This window comes from Lepisma saccharinum, unplaced genomic scaffold (genome assembly GCF_977018435.1).
Source record: "Lepisma saccharinum unplaced genomic scaffold, izLepSacc3.1 HAP1_SCAFFOLD_516, whole genome shotgun sequence".
NCBI lineage: Eukaryota > Metazoa > Arthropoda > Insecta > Zygentoma > Lepismatidae > Lepisma > Lepisma saccharinum.
The window spans coordinates 61,423-77,207 of record NW_028143199.1 but is presented as its reverse complement, the minus strand read 5'-3'; the positions used below and the strand labels follow the sequence as shown (position 1 = coordinate 77,207).

Genomic DNA, 15,785 nt, shown 5'->3' with positions numbered 1-15,785 from the left:
GTCTCAGCCCCCCAAAGGTGATGGTCTAGTCTAGAACATTTCAAATGTGTATTTAAAGTTAAGTTCATGTGGCACAATTCAGAGTAAACTTGACAAGAGAAGCAAAATAATACATTAGAACTCTTAAGCAAAATTATTTTGGGGCTCTGCCCCCCATCGTTAACCTTGGGGGGGTCTCGAGCCCCCCAAGCCCCATGGAGTCGGCGCCTATGCTTACTGTGTTAATAAGCACAAAGCTCCCTATGGAACAACGAGAGTACAAATAAACGTCACATCACATGCCACATACACGTTTATCGAAGAAACAATGCAGTTAGGTAATACACGACGCGACAACAATTACTCCCACGTATGTTATTCCTACATCCCGCTCATAACAAACAGGAATCAACACTGGGGCAAAATACCATCAGCAACGCGGTGAATTGGCAACACACCAGAGGCCTGCACAAGACCTGGAGCAGACCCGTTCGCGAGACATCGCTCCTGAAATGCCATGCAACCTGCGCAACACCCTCGCTTGAGCAGCTTGTATGCCCACCTGCCCAGATCGTTCCTGGCAGGCATTGTAGACCCGCCGGGTACCCGCAGTCTTACGATAGGTCTCAGTTCGTTCTTTCCATCAACTGCAGACCCCTCCCTCTGCATGACGTAGTTGCTTCGAGTAGAAACTGCACCGGGCCCACACAGTTCTGCGGTGTTGCCAACTGCAATAGATTTTCACTACTTAAAAAAGGGAACTCAAAGCTTCGTAAGCCACATCACCAATGAAATGAGATTTACGAATGTTGCTACCCTCCCCCCCCCCACACACACACATTGAAATAGGTTTTCCGTGGCACAGAATCCATAAGTATATGTCGTAAACAACCAATATACGTATATATAGTGATATAGGACAGGACTGAAACATGTCACGTTCGACGTCGCGTCGAACAACACACTGTTCTACTGCGAACACCAGGGCCGTAGCCAGCCAGGGGCATTGCCGTTACCCTCGTTTGGGGGGGGGGCAAGTACTTGGATAAACGTGCCAACAACAACAATCACAATAATAGTAATAAAGCAGCATGAAAGGCATTATTATCCTCATAAATCACGCAAAAAGGGGGTAGAAGTCGGTTCTCACGTATTTGTGTTGAAACAGAGGATTAGAAATATTTTTTTCAACACGTCAATTTCACATTAGCTAATAATGGAAAACAAGCACACAAACTGTTTTTGAAAGAAAGAAAGTGCATGATAAATGCATTCCGAATGTACATACGTACATATGGCATGTAAAATTTCCATCTACAATATTTTCTTTTCACATGGAGTGACGTATTACATAATCAATTCATCCAACTCGTAACAAACCAACATTAATTGCAAATAATATCACGGGCCGCCATAGCATTCTTTGTTTTAAAACTTTTCTCACTTAGATCGTTCGGCGCTCAGGGCCGACTCCCGCTACCCCTTTGCTACGGCATTGAACTTGATGAGACTGTATAATATTTTATAATATATTTCTACTTTCATAAAATTTGAAATCAAGGGGTTGCAATTACCCCTCCATTCCCCCTCTGCAGGTGCCCTTGGCCGTCTGGAATGAAAATGCAAGAAAAATATGAAAATTAATTCCATCTTGAGTACCCTTTAGCCCTGCTACTCTTAAATTCTGCTAGCCTGTTTTTTCTTGTACTTTAATGTTTGACCCCCACCCTGACCCCTCCGCTAGACTTAATTTCCGTTATTGGAGGTTGGCCCTGAAGAGGGTAGTATACCTCATGAGTTCTAGAGAACATAATGCAGATGTGAAAATATGACAGAAGCACGAATAGATATTTACGGAAAGATGTTATGCAAATTTTTCTTTGGTTTTGGTTAATTGAAATTTTGTCGATCATTACTGAATAATTTGTCACCTGTTTAATTGAAACCAAGTTAAGCTGGGTTAGTTCTATGATGGGATATGGACAATATATATATAAGAGAGAGCTCTCTGGATTGTATGTTTACTCGAAAGCAAGTTTCAGTCTATGTTACGGAAGTCATTTTTGAACAAAAAATTAATTTTGGCATTGTAGTTTTCTTTTGATCAGAAGATTGTATATTTTTCTTTCAACCTAACTATGTTTGGATTTGTAAATAAATTTATAATCGTTAATTGGTATTTCCTTATAGTAAATTTGTCTCCTAAGTATAAATTAACTGGCATCCTTTGGGTTTGGTGAGGTGTCCCGCCATCACTGGTCAGTGAGGCGGAGGCTTTATCAATCCAAAGGACGTCAGATTCGATTATGCTGATTTCGCTCGCGACTCGCATGCGTATCCTCACTGGTCAGTGGGATGCGGGTGCGATCACGAGGGAAGTTTAAGCACGAGAATGGTTACCTTATTTTGGAGTCTTAGATAAGTAAGCATAAATTTAATTTTAATTATATTATTATTCAAAAGCAGACCTTTACCCGAACTTTGGGATGCGGGGTCTCATGCCCCGCAGGAACTGAGCGTACTCGTGGCATTTATGTATTTATAACAGAAAGATATTTGGTAGGCAGCGACGCCCGGTCTTTGTCTGTCGAGGGGACCGAGCCGGTGTGTCGTGTGTCTTGGCAACGGGCTGACGCCCTTCATTGTTGCAATTTCTTCCTTTGGGCCCGTTTATACACACATCTGCCAAGTATCCTGGAAATCGGGGGGGGACACAGGGGTCAGATCCTCACTTCAATTTGTCCTCATCTTGACATTTGAGGGGGTTTTGCCCCTAAAACAGTTTTTTTAGCTGAAACAAAAAAAAACACGTATTTCTTCCATTGGGCCCCACTATACACCTGCCAAGTTTCATGGAAATCGGAGAAGGACACTTACATAACCTCCCTTGTTAGTCTTACACTTTGTAATTATATAACACCGCATATATTATAATGTTTTATTTTAATTTGTAAATCTGTAACTGTAGAACAATTGTATAATTTTTGTATAACATTTCTATCTTGTTATATGTGTTAAAGGTTTCATCCTGGAATGGAATGTCCCACATTTATGTGTGTTTTCATTTCCAATACATTCGAATGAATACATATTCGTTTCAATGGCATTTACAAAATCACCTCTGACATTTTATGTTAAACAAGTAAGATTATTTTTGTGCACGAGTGTGTTAGCCGATGCGTAGCAAAGTATTTTAGGAACAACACTTGAAAAAATTTATTGTAGGACTAACTAATGAAAAATTTCTTTCTAATCGAAGATCATACCTTTTAAGGTGTGGTAATATTATAATGGGATTGAGATACGAAACTCTCGGATCCGGATCCAAATCCGAAACAGATCCGTAACTTTTGAACCCGGATTTTTCGGATCCGGATCCGTTTGGCCATCCCTAGTCTGAAGTGAAGTCTGTGACACTTGTGCAGAGACGATTTCGTGCACGTTATGGTTTAGGTGCTAAAGAAGTAGTTCCATCGTACATTTCAATAAAGAAATGGGAAAAACAGATACGCGAAACTGGTTCATATCTCAAATCTCGTTAGAGACTTCCAGCATTTCAATGGAAAATAGATAGGAAGAGGTTCGAATTTTATTGAATGGCCCCCACGGTTACCAGATCTCACTTTGTGATTTTTTGTTGTGGGGGGTGCGTTAAGGACAAAGTTTACTGTACACAGGTTAGAGATTTTCAAGACTTGCGTGAAAGAATTGTGGTTGCAGTAAGCAACATTAACCCGCACATGCTTCAAGACGTGTGGCTTGAGGCTGACCACCGGTTTGACATTTGCCGCAGTGGCGTATGCTGGGTTTAAAACCTGGGCTATCTCTTTTTATCATAATGTTTAAATGGGAGACTCTTTTTCGTTCAATTTCTTGGATTTTAAGGTGATGTGACATTGCGATTAAAATACATACATTAGAATTTAGTAAGAATTATAAAAATATCACTGTGTCATTAATATAAAAACAATAAGGAAAACATTTCAAATATTTCATGATTATTTATAAAACATAGAGGCCCATATTGTGAAATATTTATGTAGGCCTACGTGCGAGAATAAAATATACGCGTATAATAAATTTCTTACCTTGAATATTTAATTTGGACAGGAACTCCATTCTTCTCTTGGCAACCTCTGCGGTAAAATGGTTATTAGCACAGCGCACTATGACGCCTCCCAGTCAACACACTAACGTTGCCACAACGTTGTATGTATGTTGTATTTATGATGAATGTTGTATGTAGGGGAACAACGTTGTGATAACGTTGCATCAACGTTACAAAAAAAACATTCCATTGAATACGCTTTAGTTTGGATGGTCACCACCATGAGCGCCACAAGCGTCAGATCGGAGTGTTTTGTTTAATCTGAATTTGTATGTGCACTGACCACCAAACCTTATATTTCCTACAGCGTACACTAGATGGCAGTGCGACTCAAATGCAAAACAAACATAACTTTTAGTAACACAAATAAGGATAACTTCAATTGTAATTAGTAAATAAATGTGTTTTATTATCCTTCAAAAGATGTGTGAATATTGAAGTTGTAAGGAAGATCAGAAAATGAAATATGTTGAATACAAGTGAAACTCCCATGATAAATATTTTTATCCCACACTATATAATCAGGAGCTAAGTGCTGCAAAAAGAATCCTATTAGCAGGTGTAGTTAGAGATTTGTTAATTCATGAAAATCTCCAGACTAGCTATTGTCTACTTTGGTGGAGCAGGAAAAGTTTCTATAATATGTAAAAAGAAACTGACGTTGCAAACATGTGGTATATACAAAAATGTGGCAAGATTGCTAATAGCTTACCATGTGAAATAACCATATTTTAAATGTGCATTGTTATATTCGTAAATTACACAGGCACCAAGGTAATGTTGCAAAAAAGTTGTGGCAATGTTAACCCCTTACATACCTAACGTTGCTACATAATGTTCAGTATATGTTGCGACAACGTTGCAGCAACGTTGAAATAAATGCCCCTTAAACGTTGACACAACGTTTTCGCAACGTTGTATCAACATACATTCAACGTTGTAACAACGTTAGGTATGTTTAACGTTGCCACAACGTTGTGGCAACATTACCTTGTTGACTGGGCTGGGGTCTCGGGGTCAAATCCAGGCATGGACATGGGTATTCTTTGTGAATGGCCCTTCATGAATTTCAACGTATCGTCACTCATTCTCATCGTCGCGATTAACTAAAGTGGCAGAAGAGCAACGCAAAATAACAAATCAAATCCATTCTTCTCTACATGTCCTCAAGATTTGAAGTTTATCCTCATGCAAAAGCAGAGTAAATTGTTTCGGCAATAGTTCGTTAATTATGTCATTCATTTTCGTTCACTACAGGACACAGCACAGATCATTCAAAAAATATATACGTAATTCACTCACTCAATACACATAAGAAAATCCACACAGTAAGAAACCTAATTTTCTTAAACTTCCTTCAACGCGATTTCCACCAGGGAGTCGTAACGTACCCAATTTGCGTTACACGGTACGTTCCATTTTGTAGGAGGAAGAGTATGGTTCAGCTGCTGGTACCCATGGAACGTAACGAAATGCAATATGTTACAGACTGACGTTACAGAGAACGTAACAAAATGTATTATGGTAGATATTAACGTTATAAAGGAACGGAACGAAATGAGCACATTGGAACATAACGTAATATGCAATATGGTATATACTACCGTTACAAGGATACAAGGAACGTAGTAACGAAATGCATTGTGGTATATACTAGCGTTACAAAAAAACGTAACGAAATGCAACATGGTAGTAAATAACGGTACATAGGAACGTAATGAATGCAATCCTCCGTAACGGAACGAAGTGAAAGGCAATATGGTTAATTAACGTTACATAGGAATGTAACAAAATGTAAACCACTGTAGCGGAACGGAACAAAATGCAGTTGGGTACATACCATCTGCATAAGGAACGTAAATAAATTCAGTATGGTAGATGTTAACGTTACAAGGAAAGAACAATTCACAAATGTTTGCTAGTAACGTTATAGGTGCGTGACAAATATAATCTATTAAACATCAAGGAAGAAAAAGGAATAGCCCAAATCTCTTGCCATTCATTGGAACATTGCGAAAAATAACTCAGTATATTGTGTGGGATTAATGTTTCGTTAAAAATATGGTTGTTTGTAAATTAATGAATTTCCACCAGGGTTGTTAAAGGATCAGGAATTTTAAATCAATTCAATTCAGGTTCAGCAGGGAATATTAGCAAGCATAAATGGATCTGGACCGTAAAGAGCCTTTTTATGTTTAAGGTATTTAAATAAGTTCCAGGAACCTTTTTTCTGGATCAATTGAAATACGGCACAGGGTCCTTCGTTCCGGATCAATTTAAAGACGGTCTAAGTTCCATATTTGAAATGAAACAATACGCAACTTGGACCGAATTTACACTGTGATAGAACAGGTTCCGGTATTGTTGCGGAACCCAATAGAACCCATTAGTTGATGGGTTCGTGGACGTTTAAAAACCCTGATTTGAAAATTACATTTTTGGCTCGAAATTGAATAAACCTTCCATGTAGTGTAGAAATGAGTAGCCATAGGCGTGCGCACGAAGTCCAAAGGGGGGGTTAATGCCCCGCCCTAATCATGGACGTCTGCAGATATTTTCGACGGAGGGAGAAGCGAGGTATTTTTCCATGGGGCATATTACCCCGATAATAGTGTTGCCCCCTCAAGAAACACCACTTGAATTCGAAATTATCGCATTCCTGCATACCCATTATAATAATTAATGTAAATTACTATGACTGGAATCAAATTATACGTGTGAAATATATACTTTTAGCTGACATTCGTTTTCTAAAGGAGAGAGGTGGCCATCCGCACCCCCCTTTCAGATTTCCATGCCCCTATATTATTATACTTTAATCCAGAAATTTAGGGGAGAGGAATTTTATCGCCGGTTATTAAACTATATTATGCTCTTGAAGAAAATGAAGTATTTTTAAGCCAATGAAAGTTCACAAAACAACTACGGCTAAAGAAGGTGCAGTGGCGCAACCACAGGGGGGGGGGGGAGATTGGGCCTCAACCTTGGACGGAAATCAATTCTAAGGGGTAAGGTTGCAAACATTGAACTATGGAAAGAAAGGTTGCAGAATCTAAGAGTTGCAGGACAAAACGATACTAAAGACGGATTTAGTTTTCACGTCTTTCGTGCATTATTTCTTCCAGACGGTCAAGAGCATCTGCAAGGAGGCACAGAAGGGCAATTGCCCCCTTTCGATTTATATCTTTATACAAATGTAAATAAAGTTATATAAAATTGTCTAGCTCGTTTCGCTCGCAATATCTGCTTTTCTTACAGTCTTGTCAATTTCAAACCCTTAGCTATAGTGGAACCATGAGCAAAACAACCTGCGCAGACCCACGACTCCTGTACACCATACTCCCGCTTGTAGGGGAGGGGGAGAGTGGACCATGCTTCCTTATGGCCCGAGGTGGAGGGAAGAAGGGAAAGCTGCGCGGGGACTTTTCGTCCCAAGGTTTTTTTCCTTGTGGTCGATGTATAGGGGACGGCGGCAGTCAGCCCTGGACGCCGAACGATGTAAATAGAAAAAAAAATGTAAAAGAGAATGTCATGGGCCTCCATGATTTTTTTGCGCCATATTAAATCAATATTGTTTTCAGTTTGCAAAAATTTGGATCTAAAAGTTTTCTTGATCGCTTCGCTAGCAATTTATTTTCTGTAATGCATTGTAAATTACCAGAGGGAGAAGTAACAAGAAGTAAGTACGTCAGACTATTACAAACAGTTGAGTCTTAAATGTATGAACAATTGTTTGGGGGAGAAGAAGCGCACACATTTCAGAGGCATATTTTTTGTTGTTTGTTGTGGGGGCGAATGAATTCATTATGTAATGTATTAATATAGGCTATATAAATTGTGTACGTATAATAATAGTGCCATTATTACTACTATTATTAATAGTTTATCCAAGTACTCCCCCCGCAGACAAGAATTTGTGGTTACTCCTCTGAGGGGGTGCATCATTTTCTATGTAATTGAAAACTATCGCGCTTCGTTCTCTGGCAAATTTCTTAAAAATAAAAGTAAGGACATTTTGAACAGGACACTTAATAACATAATGGCGATGTCTTCCATTCCTAACTCCCAGGTGTGGGCAGACGTTGTAACATGCACTTTTAGTGACCATTGATTTCTACCATAAATTGCTACTACTAGATAGTGAACATAGAAGTGCATGTTTGGACACACGCCAGAGATTGTGCTTATGGCAATGGTCATCGTTAGTGCTCGAAAGTTGATGTGTGTGTGTGTGTTCAGTAGACTTTCAGCTATGCAATTGCGGGCGCGCACTTATGTGTGTGTAACAAATTTACTTTGTTTTTATATAGTCTTGTGCAACGTACGCATACTGTACTTTAGCGAGGACAAGAATTTACATGACCCCAACTCAGCCATGCAAAAATTAAACTTTGATAGTTATTGGAGCCCATTTTAATATTACAATTGTGGGTTCAGTATTTTTGAGGTATCGATAAGACATGTGGAACGACTGATTCTAACAAAATGAGTCAAGTTCAAAAGATATGTGGATGCTATTTGTCATCTCCATTTACATTCCATGCTGTTACACGGGATGATTTGGTAGTAGAGTGATTGACTATTCGGTTTCCATTCTTCAAAAACTCATTGTCCAGAACATTAGAAAGTAACATGCTGATTTGGATACACACACACAGGCAGACACGTGCGTCCATCAAGGTAATTAATGTACATTAATTTGCATTTGCGTGCGTCTTTTGATAATTTATCAGATGCCATGCAATAATTACTTAGACAAGATAATGACAATGATGTTGCCATTTTTTGATATTTTATTAAGAGAATTTTATAACAAGAGAACTAAACTTAACCTTAGGAAGTAGCGTGTTTGAAAAACAAGAATTGATTTTAGGTTACATATTAGGAGGCTAACAGTAACGTCTGTTATTGAGTGGTGTTCCTGAGTAATTTGCTCTAAATGTTACATTTTGAGGTACATTCTAAAATGGCTGTCAAATTTATCATAAAAAATCTAAAAATTTACACTAATCTCTCACAAAGAAATAGATATCATGGGAATTAATACAATAAAAAAAAATTAGGATTTGTTCACCAACCAAGGAATAACAATATTTGCCATATATTCAACTCCCTACAACATCGAAGCTCAATTTTTTTAAAAAAAATGTAAATATACATATATTTAAAGTATGCATTCGTACTGTATAAGCATAAGAATAGAACGGAGGTTCTGAAAAGTATATATTGAAACAGTTTTTAAAATTTTGTTGAATATCTTTATTATTCTCTTAATCATTCCAAGGTAAATTCTAAAACAAGGAAAAAAAAGACCTTATTACTTAAAAAACTAGAGAAATTTTGTATCTTTCAAAACAAAGCAAATACACTGTCATTTCCTTCAGGTGTCAATTTAAAACTAAACAGAATTCCACAAATTTGACATGAATAAAAATATATTTCATACTCTTGTATAACATCAGTATATCTGTGCAATTTTGTGAACAGGTAAGACAGCTACTCAAAACTAAATGTATTAATTACTAGGAAACATTAAACAAGTACGAGCAAAATTGTTCTTTTAATTAAATTACTTCTTATGGAACCTCTGAAAAGATTTTCTTTGGTTACAGCTACTTATGTATAATGAACTATAAGATCACAAAAAAAATCAAGTAATTATATACATTATTAATCTAGACAGTAATATTCCCCACATTTTCAACATGTTGTACAAGATCTTTCTGTGGTGTATCATTGGATTCCACAAAGTTTGCTACAATGTTTGTAGTCAATTCTGTGCTGCTATTTCTGAGATTGCTTTTTAATGAAGATTTAGTTAGATTTTTTTTCATGAAAATATAATTATTTCTAATAACAAGTATGTCATCAATAATTTCGGTTGCCATATTACACCTGAGTGGGTTTAGTATGAATTTCAGAGATGAAAAGAGTCTCTCGACACTAACTTGTGTTGCAGGAGTAGAGAGAACAATACAAGCCAAAATGTACAATTCGGGACAACTTGATTTTCTAATTTCCCAGAAATTTAGAACATTTTCAGTCCTTTTCAGTCTTCGAGTTGAAACAAAGTAAGTGTCCAATAATGACGCAATATTAAACTTTGGTGCAGATATGGTATTCCGCCGCAATAAATCTTGTTTCTTTAAGTAGTTTGTGACATGGTCACTGTCATCATCTTCAGTGCTGGAATCTTCTTGTTTCTTTACCTCTCCACACACTGATAAGGATTTCATGTGTTCAAGTCTTAACCACAACTTCTGGAGATACACCTTCGCCACATGGATGTTTTCTTCACTTAAAACAGAAAAGTACCTGGGATCCATGTAAATAGAAGCAAGAAATCCTGGATACTCAAATAATGATGGAAGTCTCTCTTCGTTATTGACATATAATGCTTGTTTTTCTCGTTTGTCCATGCCCTCTACTATGTGGCGTGCAAGGTCTGTGTTGATTGTTGATGTTTTAAGGCGACACTCCAGCCATATCCCGTAGAAGTCGCCAAGTAGAAGCTGTTCTTCTTGCAGCCTCTTTGTGGCTACTTTGGCTGGTTCCAGTGACGTCAAAATAGCCTCAATGTATATCCAGTCTTCTTGCTTTATTTTAACTTGCTCTTGATAGTAATCCCCTATGAACTTTTTAAGTGTAAAAAGTGACTGGAGCATATCATTTGTGCTGTTCCATCTTGTCGGGACATCAAGGGATGGTACCGGCAGTGATTCTGCATTCAATTGACGCCGTGCTGTAGGCGATCGTAAGACACGGCATGCTGCTTGACATGTCACAATAATATCCTTAACTTCAGGAATGGAATTGAGAGCATCATTCACGACTAAATGAAGAGTATGCGACGCGCAACGAACGGATTGGAGACGATAATCTTTACTCGTCAATTCCATTTCAATATCTTCATCTTCGTAAGTGTCTTGAGAAATATTAGACATCTTTGTTTCTTGATCTTCCCCAATAAGTTTCCCGGCTTTAATCATGTTTGCTCCAGTGTCTGTAGTTAAACTATATATATTCTCCACGGGCACATTATACTTATCCAGAATGTTCAACAATTCGTAACGCAAATTGCTACCTGTTTGAGACACAAATAACTCTTGAACTGACAAAGTACGCAATTGGAGAGCCCCATTTACAACAAACTGGACGTTGACACCAAAGAATGATCGTCCATTTTTCGAAGTAGAATCAACTTTTAGATGTATCAATTTTCCCTCCATTTCGCCGCGTATTGTTTCTCTGATCTGCTGGGCCTGACTGAATAGCATGTTCCGTACACCTTCCTTGTTCACGATAAACCTGCAGAGAATAAAATTTGCTTTAATCCTTAATTGATAAGTTGTTTCTTGATTTTTGAAATTTTCAAGACATTTGTTTCAAACCCAAAATAGAATTAAAATTCTTAAAAATATTTTTCAAATAGTATGAATTAATTATATTATCAAGCTTTCATCAACTAGGCAAATGCTACAAATATGAGAAAGCAGAACACTTTTTTGGTGAAAGTGAAAAAGATTGTTATTTAAAACCATAATAGGTTAACCTCTATCAGTGTGTCTAGAAACTAACGCAGCTTGCATGCAATAAACAGTGTTATTTGATGCAATCAACGCTCTTTAGTAAAGTTTGAACTAATGAGGAAGTTATAACACCACCCTCCCTGGTCACAGCACTGGGCTTTGGCAATAGGTCTTTTTGCTTCATTCAGATATACCTAAGGCTGTGAAAAGGATATATGTGACACCTATATTTTTTTTATTTTCTAAAATATATTAACAATAGTATATAGGGGATATCTAAATAAGTTGTACTGCATGCTCAGTTCCATCCAGCACTGGAAAGCTACAGAATGTTAGCATAACCTGTCTCTAGGCATATGGAGTACAGTGAGTTTGTTTTGTCTCTGCGCAGAGTTAGCACGTGATATGGGACAGATGCCGGCATTTTCGTCCCGTAACGTCTAGCATGCAGACAATTATACAGTATTTATATTACATATTCCGACCTAACCTGTGTTATAAGAGTTTAAAACGAACGCACTGTATATGTAACAACTTTGTAAAATTGAGGAAAATTTGACATAATATTTGAAAACTTTATATTAATTAGTTTTGTTTGAGTGTACAAAAGTGTGTTAAATATCATTTGATGAAAAAATGTGTCTCATACATATCAGTCTTCAGAAAATTACTTTTCCAGACAGTTATACTTAGTTTACTTATTCAAAGAGTAACTGTTGCAGTTGAAATTACTCATGATTATGTCAGTGAGTAACTAGTTTTACAGTTATTTGAAAAACTAACTTAACGTAATTGCATTCCTTCTAAACATTGTAAGGATATACAGAACTCTCTACCTTCATTACATGAGGCTGGATCAATAAAATCAATGTATTTGAAGTAACCTGAAATGAATTTCTAAGGAATTCTAACTAAAGAAGGTAGCTGTAACCGTAGCAGAGTTTCATTTTTGCAATAGATGTAACTTTATGACGTTACTTTTACTATTCTTTAAGACAAATTTTTAACTTTAAAATTTGTAGCGTTGGGGGAAAAAGTTAAATTTGGCAACACTGTTTCAACTATGGGCTCCCGCGTAGCCAAATTATTAGTGATTTAACATTTGGCGCTAGCGGTCCAGGGTTAAATTCCTGGTGGGAGCCCTCCAAAATTTCAGTCCTGCCCAGCTACGCGAGGACAGTAGTTGAGCTAGTTAAGGAGTGGGTTCTGTCTTGAAAGCCAGAAATAGCTGCGATGGACTATGCGCGGACCAAGCGTCATCCTTCGAAAAATCAGCTTAGAGTTGTTGGCATTTGAATAATTAGTCTTGTTTGTATACGTCAAATTGATTTAAGGGCCTTTCTCTTAGAGGGGTAGTTTAGCTTCCAACTATTTCTTTTCTGGACGCTTTTGTTTCCTTTTTTTTTTCGGAATCTCCTACTAAGGCAAGAAAGCTGGGCTTCGTTCCATTTTGAATTTAGGACATCCACGCTTTGTTGCAATTCGTCATTTCTAGTTGCTCATTAAAACTTCAGTGTTTGGTTTAATCTTGATTGTTGTCATAATATTACAATGCGATGACATACCACAGACATAAAATCCAAAATAAAATTTCTTAAATATTTATTTTCTTGTAATTAATGATCATTGGGTGTGTTCAATTTTTCGCAATAAAATATCCAACAGAAAGTAACTGCAAAAGTAAGTTATTCTTTAAATTGAGTAGCTGCACCGAACCTACTTTTTGAACCAAGCAACTGACTCGAGTAACTTTCCGAACACTGATTAAGACTGTCCGTTACTAACAATGAAAATAATTTCATTCGTATACAATGTGAACATACTAAGGAATACATGTAAAGGACAATCTGACGACATTGATGAAAATACGCACCTGTCAGAAGCTGGCATCGCTTCCAAAAGAGGATTCACTATATCTTGAAATGCTTGGTCATTCATCAGTGAAAAAGGACGTCCGTGCTCCGAGATGAGTCGGATGCAAGACTGCCTGAGGATGTCTGCGGTCATCTTTACATTTAGGAGAATATTGGCTTTCGGATTACTAGAGATAGCATTTCTCATTTTCTTCTTCTGCAGAAATGACAGCTTATCTTGATGCCTCCGCTTGATATGTTTCTCTAGGTTACCACTATGATCTCCCTATAAAGAAAATAGTTTTATTCATACTGAAAGAATTAATATCAAAGTAAAATCTATGTGCGAGTTTGTGTATTCGTACAATATACCCATATACGTAAATATATGGAGACCACTAACTGTCATTATATAACAATATGCTTAATGTATGGAGATTAGTCACAAATTGGAATCCCAGCACTTTTTACGCCTGATTAAAATACTATAGAATACCCTACACATAGTGGACCTTCCCCAATATAAAATACGTCGAAATTCTTGAACATGGGGAAAGCTAGACTACAATGCGTGTGGAGAATTTACAGGACAACGAGCTGGAGGCAACTATAGAGGGGGGCGTGGTGATAAGTGACAGAACAAGACTAATTTGCGGTATAAGCTCGCCTAACTTCTAGATAAACTCTACAGGTTATAGGGAGAAAGTTGTGCTTATGGATTTTGAGATTTTGGGAAAAATTGAAAGTCAATGATTGGGATATGCATTTGAGTTGATTTAGTATATTTTACTTCGCTTTTCTGCCAATTTTGTCTAATTGCGAAGTTGGAGATGAGTGATATGATGAATGGGCACACTTTTGCTCTTTTTACTATAATAATAGAACAAGTAATTTGATTTTGAATTTTAAAAAAAGGATGCAAAGATTGCTCCAATGCAAGAACAATGTGCGTAAAAACTTTGTTCAGTAAAGCCAATTTGTTCAGGCAAATTTGCTTTGAATTTTTAATGCTTAAGTAATGATAAGTAACTTTTGTCAATTCTAGGTAATTTTGAACATTTATAGTAGTTTTCTGAAGATTTTTTGTAGAGTTTGACATTTTATTAATTGAATATCTTTTACCCTTATTTTTCAAATTTTGTCATGTGATAATGTCCTCTTGCTGACTGAAGTAAACCTAGGACACACTGCTTTCAGTATCTTTCAGTTCTTTCAATGAGAGTATAGAGGAGCTTTTCCATGCTGATTTCGATGCATAAGTATTAATTACTAAGCAAATTATCCACCATCGCGTTTGTTCTGTTTTACCCAATGAGAGTTGCGAATTTGAACAAAGCGCCAGACAAGCAACTGAATCTCTACACAAGCATTTATTTCTCAAACACACGCACGATGCAAGAAAAAAAATTAACAAAAGTAATCTTTGTCAATTTCCCACACGATACTTGTGTATCGTACTGTACACGTCTTTACTAGCAGACAATCATTTTTATTTTAGAATCTCCGTCAAGTGTTTATTGATCATATTACTTCAGCTTTATTCTGAAAAGCCATTGCAACTTTTGTCTTCTGTAACAATACAACATAAAATTATTTTTTAAAAAAAATGATTTTAAATCTCACGTATTTGCCAATTCTGCATTAATCTCACTGCTGCTAACAGTGTGTATTACTCCATTTTCCGAACAAGTTGTAGTAAATTTAAACATTTTACACTTATCCATTAAATTTATCAAAAATTAACTCATCAACTGTTAAGGAATTAATAACAAATGATATATTTTTAAAATTTTATTTTTAGGTCATTAATTGCTTCGCCCTGTTATAAACGCTATTTCCTTGATATTAACCAATTACTGCAATTCAATCCTGGACATATTGGACACCCATTCAGAGGTGTGTGTTTTATAAACTACAACCCACGGAAATCTTTCCTGAACCTGATATTTTGTCTTTCCAGTAAAGTCACAATTTGATCTGAAATATTTTCATACGTTCAGTTTTGGCCCGCAACGCCATCAATAAAGCATTTGGTTTCTGACGAAATATAATGTATGTACCAAACGTAAAATTTAACTTACCACTCCATCAAATTGATCAATTTAGTCCAATTTTGCATATACGAATTAAAATAATAAATTTTACTAAACAATTCAAGTGATGGAATAAAGGTCCTACTTGGAATGTTAGAATGTAACCATCCTCCGCAATTTTATATGGATATACTAGCTAATGGATAGTAGGAATTTCCCACGATTGCTCTCTCCACGAAAACAGTCCAGTCAAAGTCTGAGCTTCCCCTTGTCTCCTCCACAC

General features: G+C 36.8%; 1 protein-coding gene across 1 annotated transcript; it reads right to left on the bottom strand.

Moving 5' to 3' along the window:
- Nucleotides 1–3: 3 nt before the first annotated feature.
- On the bottom strand, nucleotides 4–13,623 carry LOC145982983 (uncharacterized). The gene is made up of 3 exons (XM_083116263.1): nucleotides 13,490–13,623; nucleotides 10,249–11,395; nucleotides 4–30 (listed from the first exon to the last, which is right to left on the bottom strand). The coding sequence occupies exons 1-3, from the start codon at nucleotides 13,621–13,623 to the stop codon at nucleotides 4–6; spliced, it is 1,308 nt and encodes a 435-aa protein (XP_082972389.1).
- Nucleotides 13,624–15,785: the final 2,162 nt, after the last annotated feature.